The sequence below is a fragment of the Cervus elaphus genome, chromosome 20 (assembly GCF_910594005.1).
Source record: "Cervus elaphus chromosome 20, mCerEla1.1, whole genome shotgun sequence".
Lineage (NCBI taxonomy): Eukaryota > Metazoa > Chordata > Mammalia > Artiodactyla > Cervidae > Cervus > Cervus elaphus.
In genome coordinates this window covers 102,230,936-102,248,042 of record NC_057834.1, presented here as the reverse complement: position 1 = coordinate 102,248,042, position 17,107 = coordinate 102,230,936, and the positions used below count along the sequence as shown (strand labels likewise).

Genomic DNA, 17,107 nt, shown 5'->3' with positions numbered 1-17,107 from the left:
CTCTGTGTAGCATTTTTTAAAGCTTTTACACAGTTTGATAGGATCCTCATGACTTTGGTTCAGCAGTAAAGAATCCACCTGCCAATGCAGGAGATACAGGTTCTATCTCTGAGTCAGAAAGATCCCCTGGAGAAGGAAATGGCAAACCACTCCAGTATTCTTTCTTAGGAAATACCATGCACAGAGGAGTCTGGCCGGCTAGTCTATGGAGATGCAAAGGGACATGGCTTAGCAACTAAACAACAAACAGCAACATGACTTTGACCTATAGGGTTGGGAGGTCAATTATTATCTTCATCTTATAGACAAGAAAACCATAGCTCAGAGGATTTGAGAGGTTGCCTAAGGATAAGAAAGTGAAAGTGTTAGTTGCTCAGTGGTGTCCCTCTCTTTGCGACCCCATAGACTGTAGCTAGCCAGGCTCCTCTGTGCATGGTATTTCCCAGGCAAGAATACTGAGTGGGTTGCCATTTCCTCCTCCAGAGGATCTTCCCGACCGAGGGATAGAACCCAGGTCTCCTGTACTGCAGGCAGATTCTTGACTGTCATAGACACCAGGGAGTCACACCTAAGGATATGCAAATGTTAAATCCAGCAGGAGAATTTGTTCTCCTGACTTTTGCTCTAAAGTACTTTAATTTAGAAGAAACCAAAGAGGAAAAAAAAAAAAAAATGATACTTCTTTCAGGCAAGATGTTGATTCCAGCCAGGTTAACAGAGGAGGCGCATCCAGGGTAGAAGTCAGACCATAAGCCTGGCAGGTAGCCTTCAGCTTGGCTGTAGTTTGCCTTTCAGAAGCAGATTGATATCTTGTACTCTGGTGTCTTGTGCTTATCATAGGCCCAAGCGGGAGATTTTGGTTCTTGGGTCCTAATCTCCAGCCTTGGATCTCCACGGTCACTAATCACATCACTTTCTGGTATCCCCTTATCTTCAGAATGGGGCTTCCCTCATAGCTCAGTTGGTAAAGAATCCGCCTGCGATGCAGAAGACCCCAGTTCGATTCCTGGGTCAGGAAGATCTGCTGGAGAAGGGATAGGCTACCCACTCCAGTATTCTTGGGCTTCCCTTGTGGCTCAACTGGTAAAGAATCTGCCTGCAGTGGGGGAGACCTGGGTTCAATCCCTGGTTTGGGAGGATCCCCTGGAGAAGGGAAAGGCTACCCACTCCAGTATTCTGGCCTGGAGAGTTCCATGGACTAAGTCCATGGGGTCACAAAGAGTCAGACATGACTGAGTGACTTTCATTTTATCTTCAGAATAAAATCTGTGCCCTCCCTTTTATTATGATAACTTGAGGCAACAAACTTTTTTTTTTTAAGATTTTGTTTTGTTTTAGGAACTTATGAAAGCAAGTATCCATTGACATTTTCTCTGGATTTCCTGGGACTTAGTGACTGATCTGAGATTGCCCAGTCCACAGTTTGCCATGGACCCTCTCTGCAGGGTGGGGGTGATGTGTCTCAAGCAGGAGCCATGTACCTGGACTGCCCTCAGCTTTCCTTCCCGCGGCACCCAGCTTCTCACCCCTTGGAGCTTCCTAATTGACATATCAGTCTGAGTAGGTCTTGGGGTAATGCGCCCACACCTTTGTAGCAAATGAAACAGAAATAATCTGTGCTTAAAAAACAAGAAACCGAACAACATGTGCCCAGATTTCCAACTCATTTCCTCTTTACTCTTAGAACTACATCATCCTCCAGCCCACCACCAGCTGCGAAAATAAAAGTGTTTTCTCCCACATTTTGTGCTTCAGGATGATATTTCTAGAGGTGACGGAAACTTGACCAATGTGACCAACAGATGTTTTAAGCGATGGATGGAACTGAGGAGGAAGCCAGATTCCTTAACCTAGTCTTTAGGATACTGTGCCCGGCTGCGCCCCCTAGTGACTGTCTGGGGCATCGCGCAGTCAGCGCCAACTGCGTGTGTGTTCTGCACCAGCTTATGTCTATGCTCTGTTTTCAGAGATGAGTACGAAGAAGATGGATTCTGTCAGCCATACAGAGGGATTGCCTGTGCAAGATTTATTGGCAACCGCACTGTCTACATGGAGTCTTTGCACATGCAAGGGGAAATAGAAAATCAGATCACAGGTTGGTAGCAATGAAATTATATTTATACTTTGCATAACAGTTTTTCTTCCCAGAAGTTTTATTGAGCCCTTCTCTTGACAAAGGATTAGTCAAGGCATAGGGGTTAGAAGCGGGGCCATAAAGAAGCCAGAGATATAATCTCTGCTCTGAAATTTACATTAGAATAATTTATTAAAGGTTGCCCTTAGAGGAAAAGGAGGCTTTGAGAAGTCTCACTTTCATTCAAACACTCAATAAATATTATTGAGTGCTTTTGGCATCCCAGGACATGGGCTGGGCACGGGCGATGTGATGGTGTGGAGAATAAGCCAGGTGTGTCTCTGCCCTCACAGAGCTTACTGTTTGGAAATAACATTGTGTCGACTGAAAGCGGATGAATTTAGGGTTAGAATTCTGGATACTAATCCCAATTCGCCATTATTGTGACTTCGGAAAAAGTCTTACTCTCCATGGAAATCTCTTTCTTCATCTGTGAAGTGAGTGAGGAGGCAAGATGATCATGCATCTCTTCCTGCTCTAGCTTTCTCTATTTACCCTTCACTTTTCTGAATTGAAAGGATCTTTTTAATGGAAATCTAATACTGAAGCACTACCTAGCACATATGAGGTAGGTAGTGTTGGCCACCCTGCAGGATTTTGTATACCTTGTTTGGATGGTTACAGCAGCCTGTGTCTCTCCCACTAGTGTAGTTAATATGCCTTGGTGCCCTGTACATTAAATACATTAAAGTGGCTTTTTTGAAATTCGAATAAGGTTTCCAATGTCAGCACTGAAAATATAAGACACTCCATTGCATCTGATATATTTTAGTATATGTCCCAAATGTTGAGCTGAAATTCAGATGCCCTGTAGTTTAGCTGGCAACCCTATGATTTAAGAGAGGCAAGAATGAACCCAAGACACATAGAATAGCCAACGGCCCAGAAACTATGTCCCAAGAGGAATTTGAGGGAACCAAGAGGGGGCCAGGGGAATTATTTAACCTGAAGAAGCAACTATAGGAAGATGTATTTGCCAGTTGCTAAATCTCTCAGGCTTTCAAGAGGAAAGTCTGTGAAATTCCAGAGAAGCAAGACTGGTAGGGAGAAGCTATAAAAGATACATTTCAACTTAATAAAAAATCACTTGAACATACTTTTTACTAAGTATTCACAAAAATAAATGGAAGTTCTGATATAAATATATAAATATTTGGTCACCCATTTATAATAATCCTCTCTTGGATATTTTCAATGGACATCAGCTTACTGGAAAGTGTTACAGTTTTTTCTTTTTTTAAAAAAAATCCATTTAACTTTGATTAACCCAGCATTTCCCAGACTTGTTTAGCTATAGAACCCCAGTTTCTCAGACACTTTTAACGTTCTACATAATTAATGTTCTGAGGAATATGCTTTGGGAAACAGTGTACCAACAACTTCACAGACTGCCTTGTAAGTATAAGCTCCTTGTCAGTAGAAGTGTGCAAATGCTGGCATGGGGATAAGAGATTAGGCAAAGCAACCACTAATATTCTACAATATACATTGGACAACTGAGTTGTGCTCTTTGAGAACTTTCAAATGAGTTGCCTCATTTTCAGAAGATGGGATCAAAAATCTTCAAATTATAAGGAAATTAAACCAGTTACCCAAGGTCATCCAACAACTGAGAGGCAAGACACAGAACTAAATAAATCCTGTGATTGGGCTCAGCCACTGTATAAAGCAAATTCTGCCCTGCAGCTGTCAAATGTTTTAGAAGCCTCACAAAACTAATAAAAAGTACCGGATGAAACACAAAGTTCTGTTGCTTTGTAGTAAAAATGAAAAATATATTGTACTTTAAACCTAATTAATTCTTTTTATTAGGAAACGGTACATATGTAACTTAATCCTGTTTTTTTAAACTTTGTAGTCAAAATTATTTTTTTCAAGCCAGTGAAAGTAAGCTGCTTAGACATCTGAAATGAATCTCCTTCTCTTGGCCTTGTCTGTTTGAGTACAGCAGATTCCTTCCAATGTGTGTTTACAGCTGATATCTGTTGACTGGATAGCCAGGGGAGATAAGCCCTGCCCCTGGGAGTTGATAATTGTGTTTGTCTTCCAGCTGCCTTCACCATGATCGGCACCTCCAGTCACCTATCCGATAAGTGTTCTCAGTTCGCCATCCCGTCCCTGTGCCACTACGCCTTCCCTTACTGTGATGAAACCTCGTCGGTCCCAAAGCCCCGGGACTTGTGTCGCGATGAATGTGAAATCCTGGAAAATGTCCTGTGTCAAACAGAGTACATTTTTGCGAGATCAAATCCCATGATACTGATGAGGCTGAAACTGCCAAACTGTGAAGATCTCCCCCAGCCCGAGAGTCCCGAAGCTGCAAACTGTATCCGGATTGGAATTCCCATGGCGGATCCCATCAATAAAAGTAGGTGGTAGCCCCTGACCTTCTGTGCTGCCTCAGGGGCCAGCAGCCTCAGGAAAACTGGACCTTGATCCTCAGTAATAATTTGTGTTGGTAGTCAGATTACTTCCCAGTGGTCTAGATACCATGTGGGGGCTGAGCTTCCAGTGGGTGAGATGCAGTGTCTTTCTTCAAAAAGTTCCATGAAGATGATACTTTAAAAATATGGCTGCTGGTTCCTTAATGACTTAAAAATAGAAGTATAGTATGTCCCAGTAATGCCACTCCTTGACATATGCCCAAAAGAATTGAAAACGGGTGTCCAAACAAAAACTTGTCCAGGAAGGTTCATAACAGCTCTACTCACCATAGCTAAAAGGTAGGAACAACCCAAATGTCCGTCAGTGGGTAAGTAGATGAATGCATCGTAGCATACCCACATAACAAAATACTGCATGCTGCATGCTAGGGCACTTGAATCGTGTCTGACTCTGTGGGACCCCATGGACTGTAGCCCGCCAGGCTCCTCTGTCCCTGGGATTCTCCAGGCAAGAATACTGGAGTGGTTTGCCATGCCCTCCTCCAAGGGATCTTCACCAATGAAATATTGTTTATCCATAAAAAGAAGTGAAATCCTGTTACATGCTATAATATGGCTGAGCCTTAAAAAAGACTGTTATAGAAAGAAGTCAGACACCATTGTATGAGTTCATTTATATACAATATCCAGAGTGGACAATTCCATGGAGATAGAAAGCAGACTGCCAGGTGTAGGGACTGAGGGGAGAGTGCGGAGTGAGTGCTTAATGAACACAGGGTTTCCTTTGGGGATGATGTACGTGTTCTAGGATGAGAGTGTAGTTAAGCTTGCACAGTATTTTGAATATTCTAAATACATTAATGGTAAATTGCATTATATTGTATTATACCTCTATCTATCTATCTATATGGGAGTTTGCCTCCATCCTGTCACTGCCAACAAACAAAACACTGTTTTCTGTGCATTTCCCATCCATATATATTACGCTTTACTGGTAATGTTTTAGTTTCCTTTTGGTAGTTAACTCTTTTATTAGTTAAATAAGTTAGTGCATCTAAAATGCTTAGAACTATGCTTAACATATAATAGCAATACCATCATTATTACTATTATTACTCTCATCATTAACCCTCCAGATTTCAGTTTGTTTCAGCTTAAGAGATTTTTGCCATGGTTTCAAGCATCAGCTCCTGGAAGGAGGATTTAATAGGACCTGCTCCTTGAAGATGTCCAGTGTATCAGCACAGCAATGGCCAAACTCCTGTCGGAAACCCCTGTTGCACTGCTGCTAAGGAACATCTTCTGAGGACTACATTCTTTATCCCAGGACCTATCCATCTATCTCATGTCTAAGGTCACCAAGCAGAAATGGGAGGAACAGTCCCCGCACCATTCACTAGGCAATTGCTCCTGCGCCCCTGGATCGTGCCCCAGTTCTGATTTTTTTCTGTGTTCCACATCAAAAATAATTGTGGAGACTGGTTTCCTTCCTGAAGCATAAGCTGTAAATCCTCCCAGCAGTGTCACGGCAAGGTCTGCTGGGTGTCCCAGCCCAGCATGCGGGAGACGGCCACGTGGCCCCGACTGGCGGGGAAGCCTTGGCCATGAGGGTAACCTCACGTCTTCCCCTTGGAAACTGCTGGCCAGGAGCTCCAGCATCATTTCTCTTTCTCACAGTTTGGGCTCTTCTTTTGTGTATTTCAGATCACAAGTGCTATAACAGCACAGGCGTGGACTACCGGGGCACCGTCAGTGTGACCAAATCGGGGCGCCAGTGCCAGCCCTGGAATTCCCAGTATCCCCACACGCACACCTTCACCGCCCTCCGCTTCCCAGAGCTGAACGGAGGACACTCCTACTGCCGCAACCCGGGAAATCAGAAGGAAGCTCCCTGGTGCTTCACCTTGGATGAAAACTATAAGTTTGACCTGTGCGACATCCCAGCATGTGGTAAATACTATCCCTGCCTTTCATGGCTTCAGTCACTTTGAAACAGTGGTCCCCAACCTTTTTGGCACCAGGGACCTGCTTTTCGGAAGACAGTTCTTCCACAGTCCAGGCAACGGGGGGGGGGGGGGGGGGGGATGGTTTGGGGATGATTCAAGGGCATTACATTTATTGTGCACTTTATTTCTATTCTTGTTACATCAGCTTCTCCTCAGAGCATCAGGCATTGGAGCCCAGAGGTTGGGGACCCCGCTTTAAAAGCTCTATGCCCTTTCCCTTAAGAGAATCATATAAGGGAGCAAAGGAGGTTGATAATGTTTGATCTCTAACTCTGTTTATAGGGTAGATAAACTTTGCTGTCTGAGCAGAAAATACCTTTTTGGGCACTAAAGCACTCTCTCAAGGAGGAAACTACTTCTATTCCTGCTGCCGTCGTGTTAGTGGGTAAAACAGGCACCATCTCTCTGGAAGTACAGGAGAAGCAGTTTATCACAATCATTCATGAAGTGAGATGTTACCCACGATGATCCATGTCCAAGTGTACTTTTTTTTAGCACAACAGGTGTATTAGAAGCAGAAAGAGATCGCTTTCTCTGTGTCCTTGGGAAAACCCACAAGGGAGGATGAATCTATAGCCTGTACTCAGGGATCCAGGGCAACCTATGGATAAACTGTGTCCTTTGCCTCATTCTTTTATACTGCAGAAGTATAGGAAGAAAATGAAATTTCTGGATCAGTTTGTTCCTTTTTCTAGAAAATGTTTGAAGGGTAAGAGAAAGAGAATGAAAATGTTGGTGATACCAGGAGTTTCAAATGATTTTTTAATGATTCGTCTTCTGATTATAGTTCTCATAAATAACATCACCGAGTTTTCCAGGCATAGGGGGAGCATCAGGATGTCATAGGAAAGCCACTCCAGTAAAATGGAAATAATAATGATTTATGTTCAGGGTTTCTTAAGAGAATAAGTAAGTTGTTAACTGAAAAACTCTATGATGTCTGAAAAATAGTAAATGTTTAATAAATATTTTCTTGTGTAATTTTTATGTAGTCAGTATATATATAAAGAGGAATTAATTGTAATTAGTATGTAATATACACATATAGGGGGCTTCCGCACTGGCTCAGAAGTAATGAATCTGCCTGCCATGAAGGAGACCCGGGTTTGATCCCTGAGTAGAGAAGATCCCCTGGAGGAGGGCGTGTCAACCCACTCCAGTATGCTTGCCTGAAGAGTCCCATGGACAGAGGAGCCTGGTGGGCTACAGTCCAGAGGGTCACAGTCAGACGTGACTGGAGCAAGTGAGCACGTAGGCATACACGTATAGCAGGCTTCCCAGATGGCTCTGGTCGTAAAGAACCCACTTGCCAATGCAGGAGGCACAGGAGATACACTTTCCATCCCTGGGTCGGGAAGATCCCCTGGAGGAGGGCGTGGCAACCTACTCCAGTATTCCTGCCTGGAGAATTCCACGGTCAGAGGAGCCTGGCAGGCTACAGTCCACGGGGTCTCACAGAGTCAGGCATGACTGAACAGACTGCGCACGCACGTACTCACTGCACATACAGAGAAATGCTTATTCTCAGCAAATATTGTTGTGGAGTAGGGAGGTTGAAAAAAGAAAAAATGTGATTCATGTAACAATCGCAATGTGGTATGTGTGACACAGTAGAAGTTAGCACAAATGCCGCGAAACCAAGAACAGGAAGCTGAAATACACCACAGAGATCATTAGGGGAAAGTAGCAAAAATAGTGAAAGAATTCTCAGTGATGAAAATTGGGGAAACCGTTATACTATAGTTTCATTCTTACATGTTACCTGTTGTGCAATATTGTCTTCCCCTGCAAAATGGTTTTAGGGATGGTTCACCATGCTCAGTTTGAAAAAGAGGTAACCAGACCTTTTTCATGTCACTAGGCTTTAAAATGCCTTCATATGTAGCATAAAGAACCAGTTATGACATTAATTCTTCCAGAGCCACCATTGGAAACTTCAAAGAAAATTATTCTGTAATTTTTAAATGATGAGCACTTAAAATTTATGGTTTTCCCACATGCTATATTCAACATGAAAAGGAGAGTTATAATCACTTACTTAATTGCCCCATCCCTTCTCCTACATCAGGTAGGTGTGAAGATCTGCCAGAGAGCCAGGGATAATGGTAACAATTACTGAGCACTTCCCATGTGCCAGGCATCATTCCTGGGGTTTCCAAGGCTTTATTTATACTCACCCTCTCCCTGAGACAGAGACGGGTATTATTAACCCTTCCCTTCTGGCTCAGATAGTAAAGAATCCGCCTGCAATGGGGGAGACCTGGGTTCGATCCCTGGGTTGGGAAGATCCCCTGGATAAGGGCATGGCAACCCACTCCAGTATTCTTGCCTGGAGAATCCCCATGGACAGAGAAGCCTGGCAGGCTACAGTCTATGGGGTTGCAAAGAGTCAGACACGACAGTGAGCATAGCACATACTGCTCGTGAAGAAACTGAGGCTCAGACAACAGCAGAGTTACCCGCTAGTCTGTCTGACTCATCTTCCTGCTACTCCACTGTGCTGTCTTAGGAGAGTGATCTGTGTCCTTAAGGAAACCAAATGAATTATTTTAAGGAAAAAAAATGCATTGTTCACTTGACTCCGGGTGAACACCATTGTCCTATGGGTGACTTCTGACCCATAATTTCCAACTGCAGTCCTCATCTGAAGTAGGGAAATACACAGACATAGGGAACAGATTTGTGGTAGACAAGGGGGAGAGGGAGGTAGGAGAGAAGGATTGGGAGTTTGGGATTAGTGGATGCAAACTAGTATATATTGGCTGGATAAACAGCAAAGTCCTACTGTATAGCACAGGTTACTATGTTCAGTATCCAATGAAAAGAAGATACACATGTATTAACTGAGTCCCTTTCTCTCAGCAGAAATCAACACAACACTATAAATCAACTATACTGGAATACAATTTTTTTTAAAAAGTAGGGAGACAATTTACTCATGAGCTGGAAGATTTGTTGATAATTGGATTCAAGCTTTATCACAATTAGTTTAAGTCAAGACTTGATACCTACCTAGAAAGTATTGATTTTCATTTCAGCAGCATTCTTTAGGCAATCAGACCGAAAACACTCTCTAAGGGATGAAAGAAACCCTTGAACAGTCTTTCAGACCTTAGACAGAGAAAGACCACCTATGTTATCTACCATGTGCCTGCATGGTGCTTTGTGCTTTACATCTTCATCTCCATCTAAAATTCATCACCACACTGTGGGACAGATCTTATTAACATATCCCACCAAGGTATATGTCTAAATGAGATAACTCATAGCATTGGACCTTGCTGTGAGTTATCTATTTACATATATTTACATATAGCTCATCTATTTACATATAGCTCCGACCAAACTCAAAGTTCATGCTCTTTTCCCAGACACTCTGCTATTTCCCATTTAAAGATCTTTCAGAAATAAATAAAAGGATGACAATAGGCTCCACCTCTGGATTTCAGTACACTGATTCCCATAACATGATATGACATCAAAACTCGTTCCCTTGCTGATGAAGAAATCCATCACAGTGCTTCTCAGTATATTATTATAGTATTAATCAGTTCAGTGATGTTGGAGACCCTAAGATATTTCTTTCTGAATATCAATCTGCAGAATTCTGAGGACTGGTTAATTCTAGTCACGTGAGAGAGAAATTTAGATGAAAGGTAAATCTACAGATGACAAGCCAGTTTTCATCACTTACAATAATAATTTTTTTTAAAGGACATTTTCATTTCATTTTGAAAGAAAACAGTTCCTTTTGAATTCTTCAGGCCAAGCCACAAATACATCCATTAAAGGAACAGGGAATCCTTGACATGTGATCAATAAACAGCTGCTGAGAGGCTAGCGGCTCCCTAGGGTATGAATTACAGAGGAGAGTAGGTCGGCATCAGCTGTTGTTCCAAGATGAGGCTTCTTGTAATTGCCCCTCAATAGCCCACCTCTAACAAAGTAATCGTACAGAATCCTACTTTTATAACATTTCTTTAGAGCATTTGCTTTTTTTCTCATTTCATCCTTAAAAAATCATGAAAGATAAAGTAGGAATTTCCTGCCCTATTTTAACATATGAGACAGCCAAGGTCTAGGGAAGTGGTAGGACTTACCCAAGAACACAAATGAGTTAATAGAAACCAGGTCTCCTGTCTCTGGGGCCACTCACTCTTTGTTCTATACCAGTGGTTCTCAAACAGGGGAAGTTTTGCCTTCCAGGGAACATTTAGCAATATCTGGAGATATTTTGGTCATCACAACTGAGTGGGGTTGGGGAAACCTTTGTTGTTGTTGTTGTTGAGTCACTAAGTTGTGTCTGACTCTTTGTGACTCCATGGACTGTATGTCGCCCACCAGGCTCCTCTGTCCATGGGATTTCCCAGGCGAGAATACTGGAGTGGGTTGCCATTTCCTTCTCCAGGGAATCTTCCTGACCCAGGGATCAAACCTGTGCTTCCTGCATTGGCAGGCAGATTCTTTGACATTGAGTCACTAGGGAAGCGTGGGGGAATGCTGCTGGCTTCTGTCGTGAAGAGGCCAGGGATTCTGCTGAACACCCCAGAATACATAGAACAGCCCACACAAAGAATTATCCAGCCCAAAACGCCAGTAGTGCCAGGCTTGGGAAACTCTGAGACTGAATTAGAATTACACAATTTAGACTATAGAATATAGTATATTGTCTATACTGTATAAATTATATAATTTAAGCTATAGAATAACAATATCAAATAGCAGTTACCATTTATTGATTGCTTACAAAGAGCCACTATGTGAAAGGTTTTTTTTTAATGCATTGTCTCATGTATAGCAGCTCTATAACTGTATGAGTTAGGTTTTATTTTACCCAAGAAGAGAAAAATGAAACTTAGGTTAAATAACTTGTCCAAAGCCACACGATTAATAAGAAGTGGACCCAGGATTCAAAGCTATAGCCTGTCTTGTAAATTCTATGATTTATATCTGTGTGTGTTTGTGTATATGAATAGGTAGGTGGGTAGATGGATGGATGGATAGATAGATTGATAGATTGGTGATAGAGATATGGAGAATAACTTTGTATCTTATAATGAGGTGTAAGCTTTTGGAGCATATTTGCAATGAGTCCTTTTCCTCCTTCCTCTCCAAGGGGATGGAATCTCATGGGAATGTTCCTGCATTCTTCAGTTAAGTCAAAGTTAAAGAGGTTTCAAAATCTCCATGGGGTTTCTCATTTTCCTACTGATATCTTTTGTTTTCATTTCAACTAAGTAAGGCTGAAAGAAGTATAGACCTAATTAAATGCAGAATGTGAGCATTTGTTATAGTTTCTAGAATAAAGGCATTTGAGAACAGTGTGCCCCAGATCGTTTTATCTGTGAACTTTCACTCTAAGACAGAACATAAAATTAAACACAACCAAATATGTCTGCTGTGAATTCTGGGAACTGGCTTAGCTAGGGCTGTGTGCGTGAGCCCAGGCAGTGCCTGGAGAAGGGGAAAGAACAAAAGAAGTTTGAGCCAGATTTGAGCTCTCATCTTCCCTGTCTTTTCTTCCCTCTCCCAGGTATCCAGCAATTAGAACAGTTATTATTTATTCATTCACTTACTGAAACCAATGTATGTATATTGACCTTCTACTATGCTTTAGATTTTATGAACAAGCCGTGCCCTCCTGTAGCTTACAATCTAGTAGAAGAATCAGAGGGGGAAAATACAAATCACTTTAAACACCATAGTTCCCAGTGTTCCTGTGCTTTTCTGTGTGTGCTAATATTTGCTATTGGTTGAACACTGTGTGAAGTTCTTTACAATAGCATCTGGCCTATGACTTAGCTGATGCTCAATAACTGATACTCAAGTTAACCCTCATAATAACCACAGGTTAAAGGTATCGCCTCCATTTTACTGATGGAGATGCTCAGACAATGTTGTTTTTACTAAAGACAAGTTTGGGTCCACAGGATTCAAGGTCCAGCCTGTGTCCACCATGCTACAGCTACTTAAAGAGCAAATTCTATCTTATTCAGAAGAATAAGCATTCCTTTATCGTTTTCCTTTCCCCTTTGATCCTTATGAGCTCTCTAGGTCATCTTTTTTCTTAATATTTGTTTGTTTGTTTATTTATTTTTGTCCATGCTGGATCTTTGTTAATGTGTGGGCTTTTCTCTAATTGCGGCGAGCTGGGGGCTACTCTCTAGTTGTGGTACACGGGCTTCTCATTGTGGTGGCTTCTCTTGTTGCTGAGCACAGGCTCTAGGTATACGGGCTTCATTAGTTGTGGCGCCCGGACTTAGTTGCTCTGCGGCATGTGAAATCTTCCCTGACTAGGGATCTAATCCATATCCCCTGCGTTGGCAGGTGGATTCTTATCCACCAAGTCACCAGGGAAGTCCCTCTCTACGTCTTTGATTTTCTTACTTGAAGCTGCGCAGATGCAGGAATGGAGCCCCCAGCCATAAGACATCTACTCTGAGACCCCAGGGTGTTCTTGTTAGCCTCAGCCTGATAGGGACTAGTTCCCCTGGCAGCTCCACCCAGGCCTCACATCGTTTGCCCTTTTCCCGTTAAGTCCTAAGTCTCCTCCCTTCCTGGCAGCCCTGGGTTCCCAGTCCTCAGAGTTGGCCATCTTCCCTGAGATCCTGCCTGCAAACCTTCATTTGCTATGTTTTCACCTCTAGGCCCTGTGGCCACCTTCCAAGCCAAATACTGTGGACTGGGTGGAAACGAAGTCGAAAGAGAAACATTTGCTATGTTCTTTCCAACTAGTACCTAGGCACACCTCCCAACTCACAGTTTCACTGTAGCCCTTATCATTGCTGTTTTACGCAGCTCTGAGAGGGAAACTGTGAAAAATGTCTACTTCTCTGGGAGCTCCTTTTGCATTGATTTGGCCGTTTCCCTTGGTCCATATTTTCTGTCTTCCCAACTAATTAAGATCCCCTATTTGTTTCTTTTTTTGAATTGTAGTGAGGAGGCAGAACCTTGATTGCATTCATGTTTTCATATTCAAACCTTAGCCCTTTATTTACACCTAGATGAATCTTGATTCTTCTACTAGACAGGCCAGTGTGTTTGAGTCACTGCTAAATAAAGGTTTCTTCCTCCACCAAAGAACCAGAGCTTCCAAACAGTGGTTTTGTTTTTACTCTTAAACCAGCTTCACCAAAGAGTACCCATTGATAAGAAAAGTAGTGAGCCATTTGGCTCCATATGGAGTTTTCATACCTGGCCTGTTGCTTTTGTATTTCCTTTTAAGTCCTTGGCTTGCACCGGTTTGCCAAAGGGCACGTTGCCCAGTTCTATGCCTGAATAGCCCTGACTTGTCCCATAACCTTACAAACACCCACCCTGGGTTCTGCTTTGTCACAAACCATTTTCTCCAACGTGGTGGTTTACAGTTTGGGGCAAGGCAGATGTTTTCCAGATTGCGAACACTGCAGTTTTTAACTCACTCTGTCAGCAGCCTTCTCCCATATTTCATAGAAGACCTGTTGTAAGGCAATTTGTCTTTCAGCCATTTCTTCAAACCAAAATTGAACATTACAGTGGATTGGATGTTGGGGAAGGGGAGCAGAGGAGGGAATAGAGCACTGCTTTGTATAGTTTGAAGTTTTCCGGAAGAGTTATTTTTGTGCTCCAGAGATTTTCAAGATGTACTTTGGTCTCCAGTCTTTGTATATTTTCAGCAAAGTAAAGAACAATAGTTACCAAAAACTTATAACTGAGTCATGTTTCACAAACATGTTTCAACATAAAATAATTTTCTCTAAAAGGATTTTTATTAATTTTATTGTCCCCAGTGTATATTGAGTCACTTACCTAGTGTGTCAGCTACTCTAACAAGAAGCTTTTGGAGGCCTTTAACTCTTTGGGCCCACCCCCATGCCGATAGGAAGTGCTCCTTGTCATCTTGAACTTTCAGTGACAGAACTCTGCTGTAACACCCTGGTGATTGTTGTTACTGGCTTTGCATCAGTCAAGATTCTGGCAGGAAACAAAAAGCACAAGCGAATAGACTAAGGAGAATTTTATAAAGATATGGTTTTTAAAGGTGTTGGCAGAATTAGGGTAAACCAATAAGATGCAGGACCTGGGGCTAACAGGAGTGAAGCAATACCATTCTAGGCCTGGAGAGTCAATAAGAATCGATTACCCCTCCCCATAGAGCACAGCCAAGGCTGAAGAGAGGGCTGTCCAGCGTCTGCTGTGGCCTTTGGTAGAGGCAGGCAGGCAAGCCTCTGCAACCCAGCAGGAAGGGAGCCAGAGGAATAAACACACCAACCATCCTCTCTCTTCTTGCCCTGGGGTTCTTTTTATCATGCCAGTGCCTCCCAAGAGCTGGATCTAACTGGAAGCCAGAGTCCCATTAATCCTGTGCATAGAGATCAGCCTCAGCATAGAGCTGGATAGAAAATAACTAAGACTAGATCCGGTGAGCTAGGAACACTTAGGGGAAGTATTCATCACTGGCTTTAAATCAGTTGCTTCGTAAGAGAGTCCAAAGTTCAGTGGAAGTCTAAGTAAGGTATGTCAACTCCGTTTATAAAATCAGAGCATCTTGAAGGAATATAGAAATCAAACAACCCCTGCTTAAACATGCCAGAGACCTGCAGAGACAAGGTTATCACTCTAATCAAAGTTATGTGCTGGCTCCCCCTGTTCAAATCTGCCTTTGTATGCCAGAAGCCAAAACTTGTATGTGAAATCTCCTGATTTTTTTTTTTTTCTTAAATGTGAGCCACTACTTTAAATTGGGGGAAAATAAAAAGCTAGTAAGGATCAAGTGTGTGTACTAGAACTGGTTTTTAACATCTGGTGTCATCTCTTATTGAAATTTTAACACTTTTATTGAATCCTTCATTCATTTTTTTTCTCCTTTGATCCAAAGAGCATATAGCTCCTCCCAACTTTCCTTACCGATCCTCCTCTCTGCATGTTTCTTGCTCCTCCAAAATCCTTCTTAAAAAACATGACTCTTAGAGTTGAAACAATTTTTGACATCTTTTAACCAGAACAGATCAGAAGAGGACCGTGATTCTTGACCATGACTCAGTACTGCCAATGAAGGGTGTTTCATTGCTATAAGTGCCAGCTATGAAATTTTTTTCAGAAATTTCATCATGCTGTTGCTGAATCCAACGGAGCCTTCAAGTCTTCACTAAAACTTATGAGTCTTCTTTTGTTTTTTTGTTTTTAGCTTGGTTATATCAAAAATTATTTAGTAGATCTGTTGAATCATGGACTTCTCTAAGCACGGCTTTAACCTAACTCCAAGTTATCATATTATAAAATTTCCACAGGTGGTTTGAGGGTCGTTATTCTAACCTGTTGTGTATGATCCTCTAAAATTTTATTTCTGTAGTCAACTAATTATCTTTCTTAGATTCAGGCCACTTCAAGTTTGATAAACATGTCATCATCAAGTAGTTGATGACAGTGTTGAACAGGCAGGTCCTCTCAAGGATAGCCTTCTATAATTTGATGTTGTTTGCTGATTAGCATATTAGAGTATAACCATGTGATGAAGTACAAATCCATCTATTGATATTATTATCTAGTCCTCCATCTTTTGTCCATAAGGATATCATGAATCACTTGATCAAACGTTTTGCTAAAGTTTAAACATGTTTGTCCTATCACTCCAAAATAATCCTATCAAAGATGAAAGACATTCAATGTTATAGAACCTATTGGATCTTGATATCTTTTTTTTCTTAATCGTGAGCCACTACTTTAAATTGGGGGAAAATAAAAAGCTAGTAAGGAACAAGTGTGTGTACCAGAACTAGTTTTTAACATCTGGTGTCATCTCTTACTGAAATTTTAAGACTTTTATTGCATGCTTCATTTGTTTTTTTCCCCCTTTGATCCAAAGAGTATATAGCTCCTTAAAAATTAGCTCAGCTAAAAAGTTAGCAAAGGACTTAGACATTCCTCCAAAGATGATATACAAATGGACAAGAAGCATTATAAAAATATGCTCAATATCACTTAATAATTAAAATAATTAAAGTAATGCAAATCAAAACTACAATGATATCTCATCTCATATCCATTAAGATGGCTACTATCAAAAAATAGAATATAGCAAATGTTAGTAAAGATGTGGAGAAATTAGGACCATTTTGCACTGTAGGTAGAAAGGCAAAATGTTGTAGTGGTGACTATAGAAAACTTATGGATATTCCTCAAAAAGTTAAAAATAGAATAACCATATGATCCAGCAATCCCACTTTGAGTATACATCCAAAAAAACTGAAAGCAAGATCTCAAAAAGATATTTACACACCCATGTTCATCGCAGCATTATTCACAATACCTAAAAGCAGAAAGCAAGTCAATGCCAACAGTAGATGAATGGGTAAAAAAAAAAAAATATGGTACTTATATACAATGGAGCATGGTTCAGCCTTGAAAAAGAAGAAAGGCTTGTCACATGCAACAACATGGATAAACCTTGAGGACATTATTCTGAGTAAAGCAAGCCAACCAAAAGACAAATGCCATTTGAGTCCACTTACATGAGATATCTAAAGTAGTCTAGTTCCTAGAAACAAAAGGTAGAATGGTGGTTGCCAAGGTCTGGGGGGAGGGGGAAATGGAGAATTGCTATT

At 41.6% G+C, this 17,107-nt stretch overlaps 1 protein-coding gene across 3 annotated transcripts in view; it reads left to right on the top strand.

Moving 5' to 3' along the window:
* ROR1 (receptor tyrosine kinase like orphan receptor 1) overlaps positions 1–17,107 on the top strand; it is a 457,745-nt gene that overhangs the window by 416,497 nt on the left and 24,141 nt on the right. For all 3 annotated transcript variants that reach the window (XM_043876205.1, XM_043876206.1, XM_043876207.1), the window contains 3 exons: positions 1,968–2,095; positions 4,185–4,502; positions 6,223–6,468. In XM_043876205.1, the coding sequence (XP_043732140.1) occupies positions 1,968–2,095; positions 4,185–4,502; positions 6,223–6,468 (692 nt within the window). The remainder of the gene's footprint in view (positions 1–1,967; positions 2,096–4,184; positions 4,503–6,222; positions 6,469–17,107) is intronic.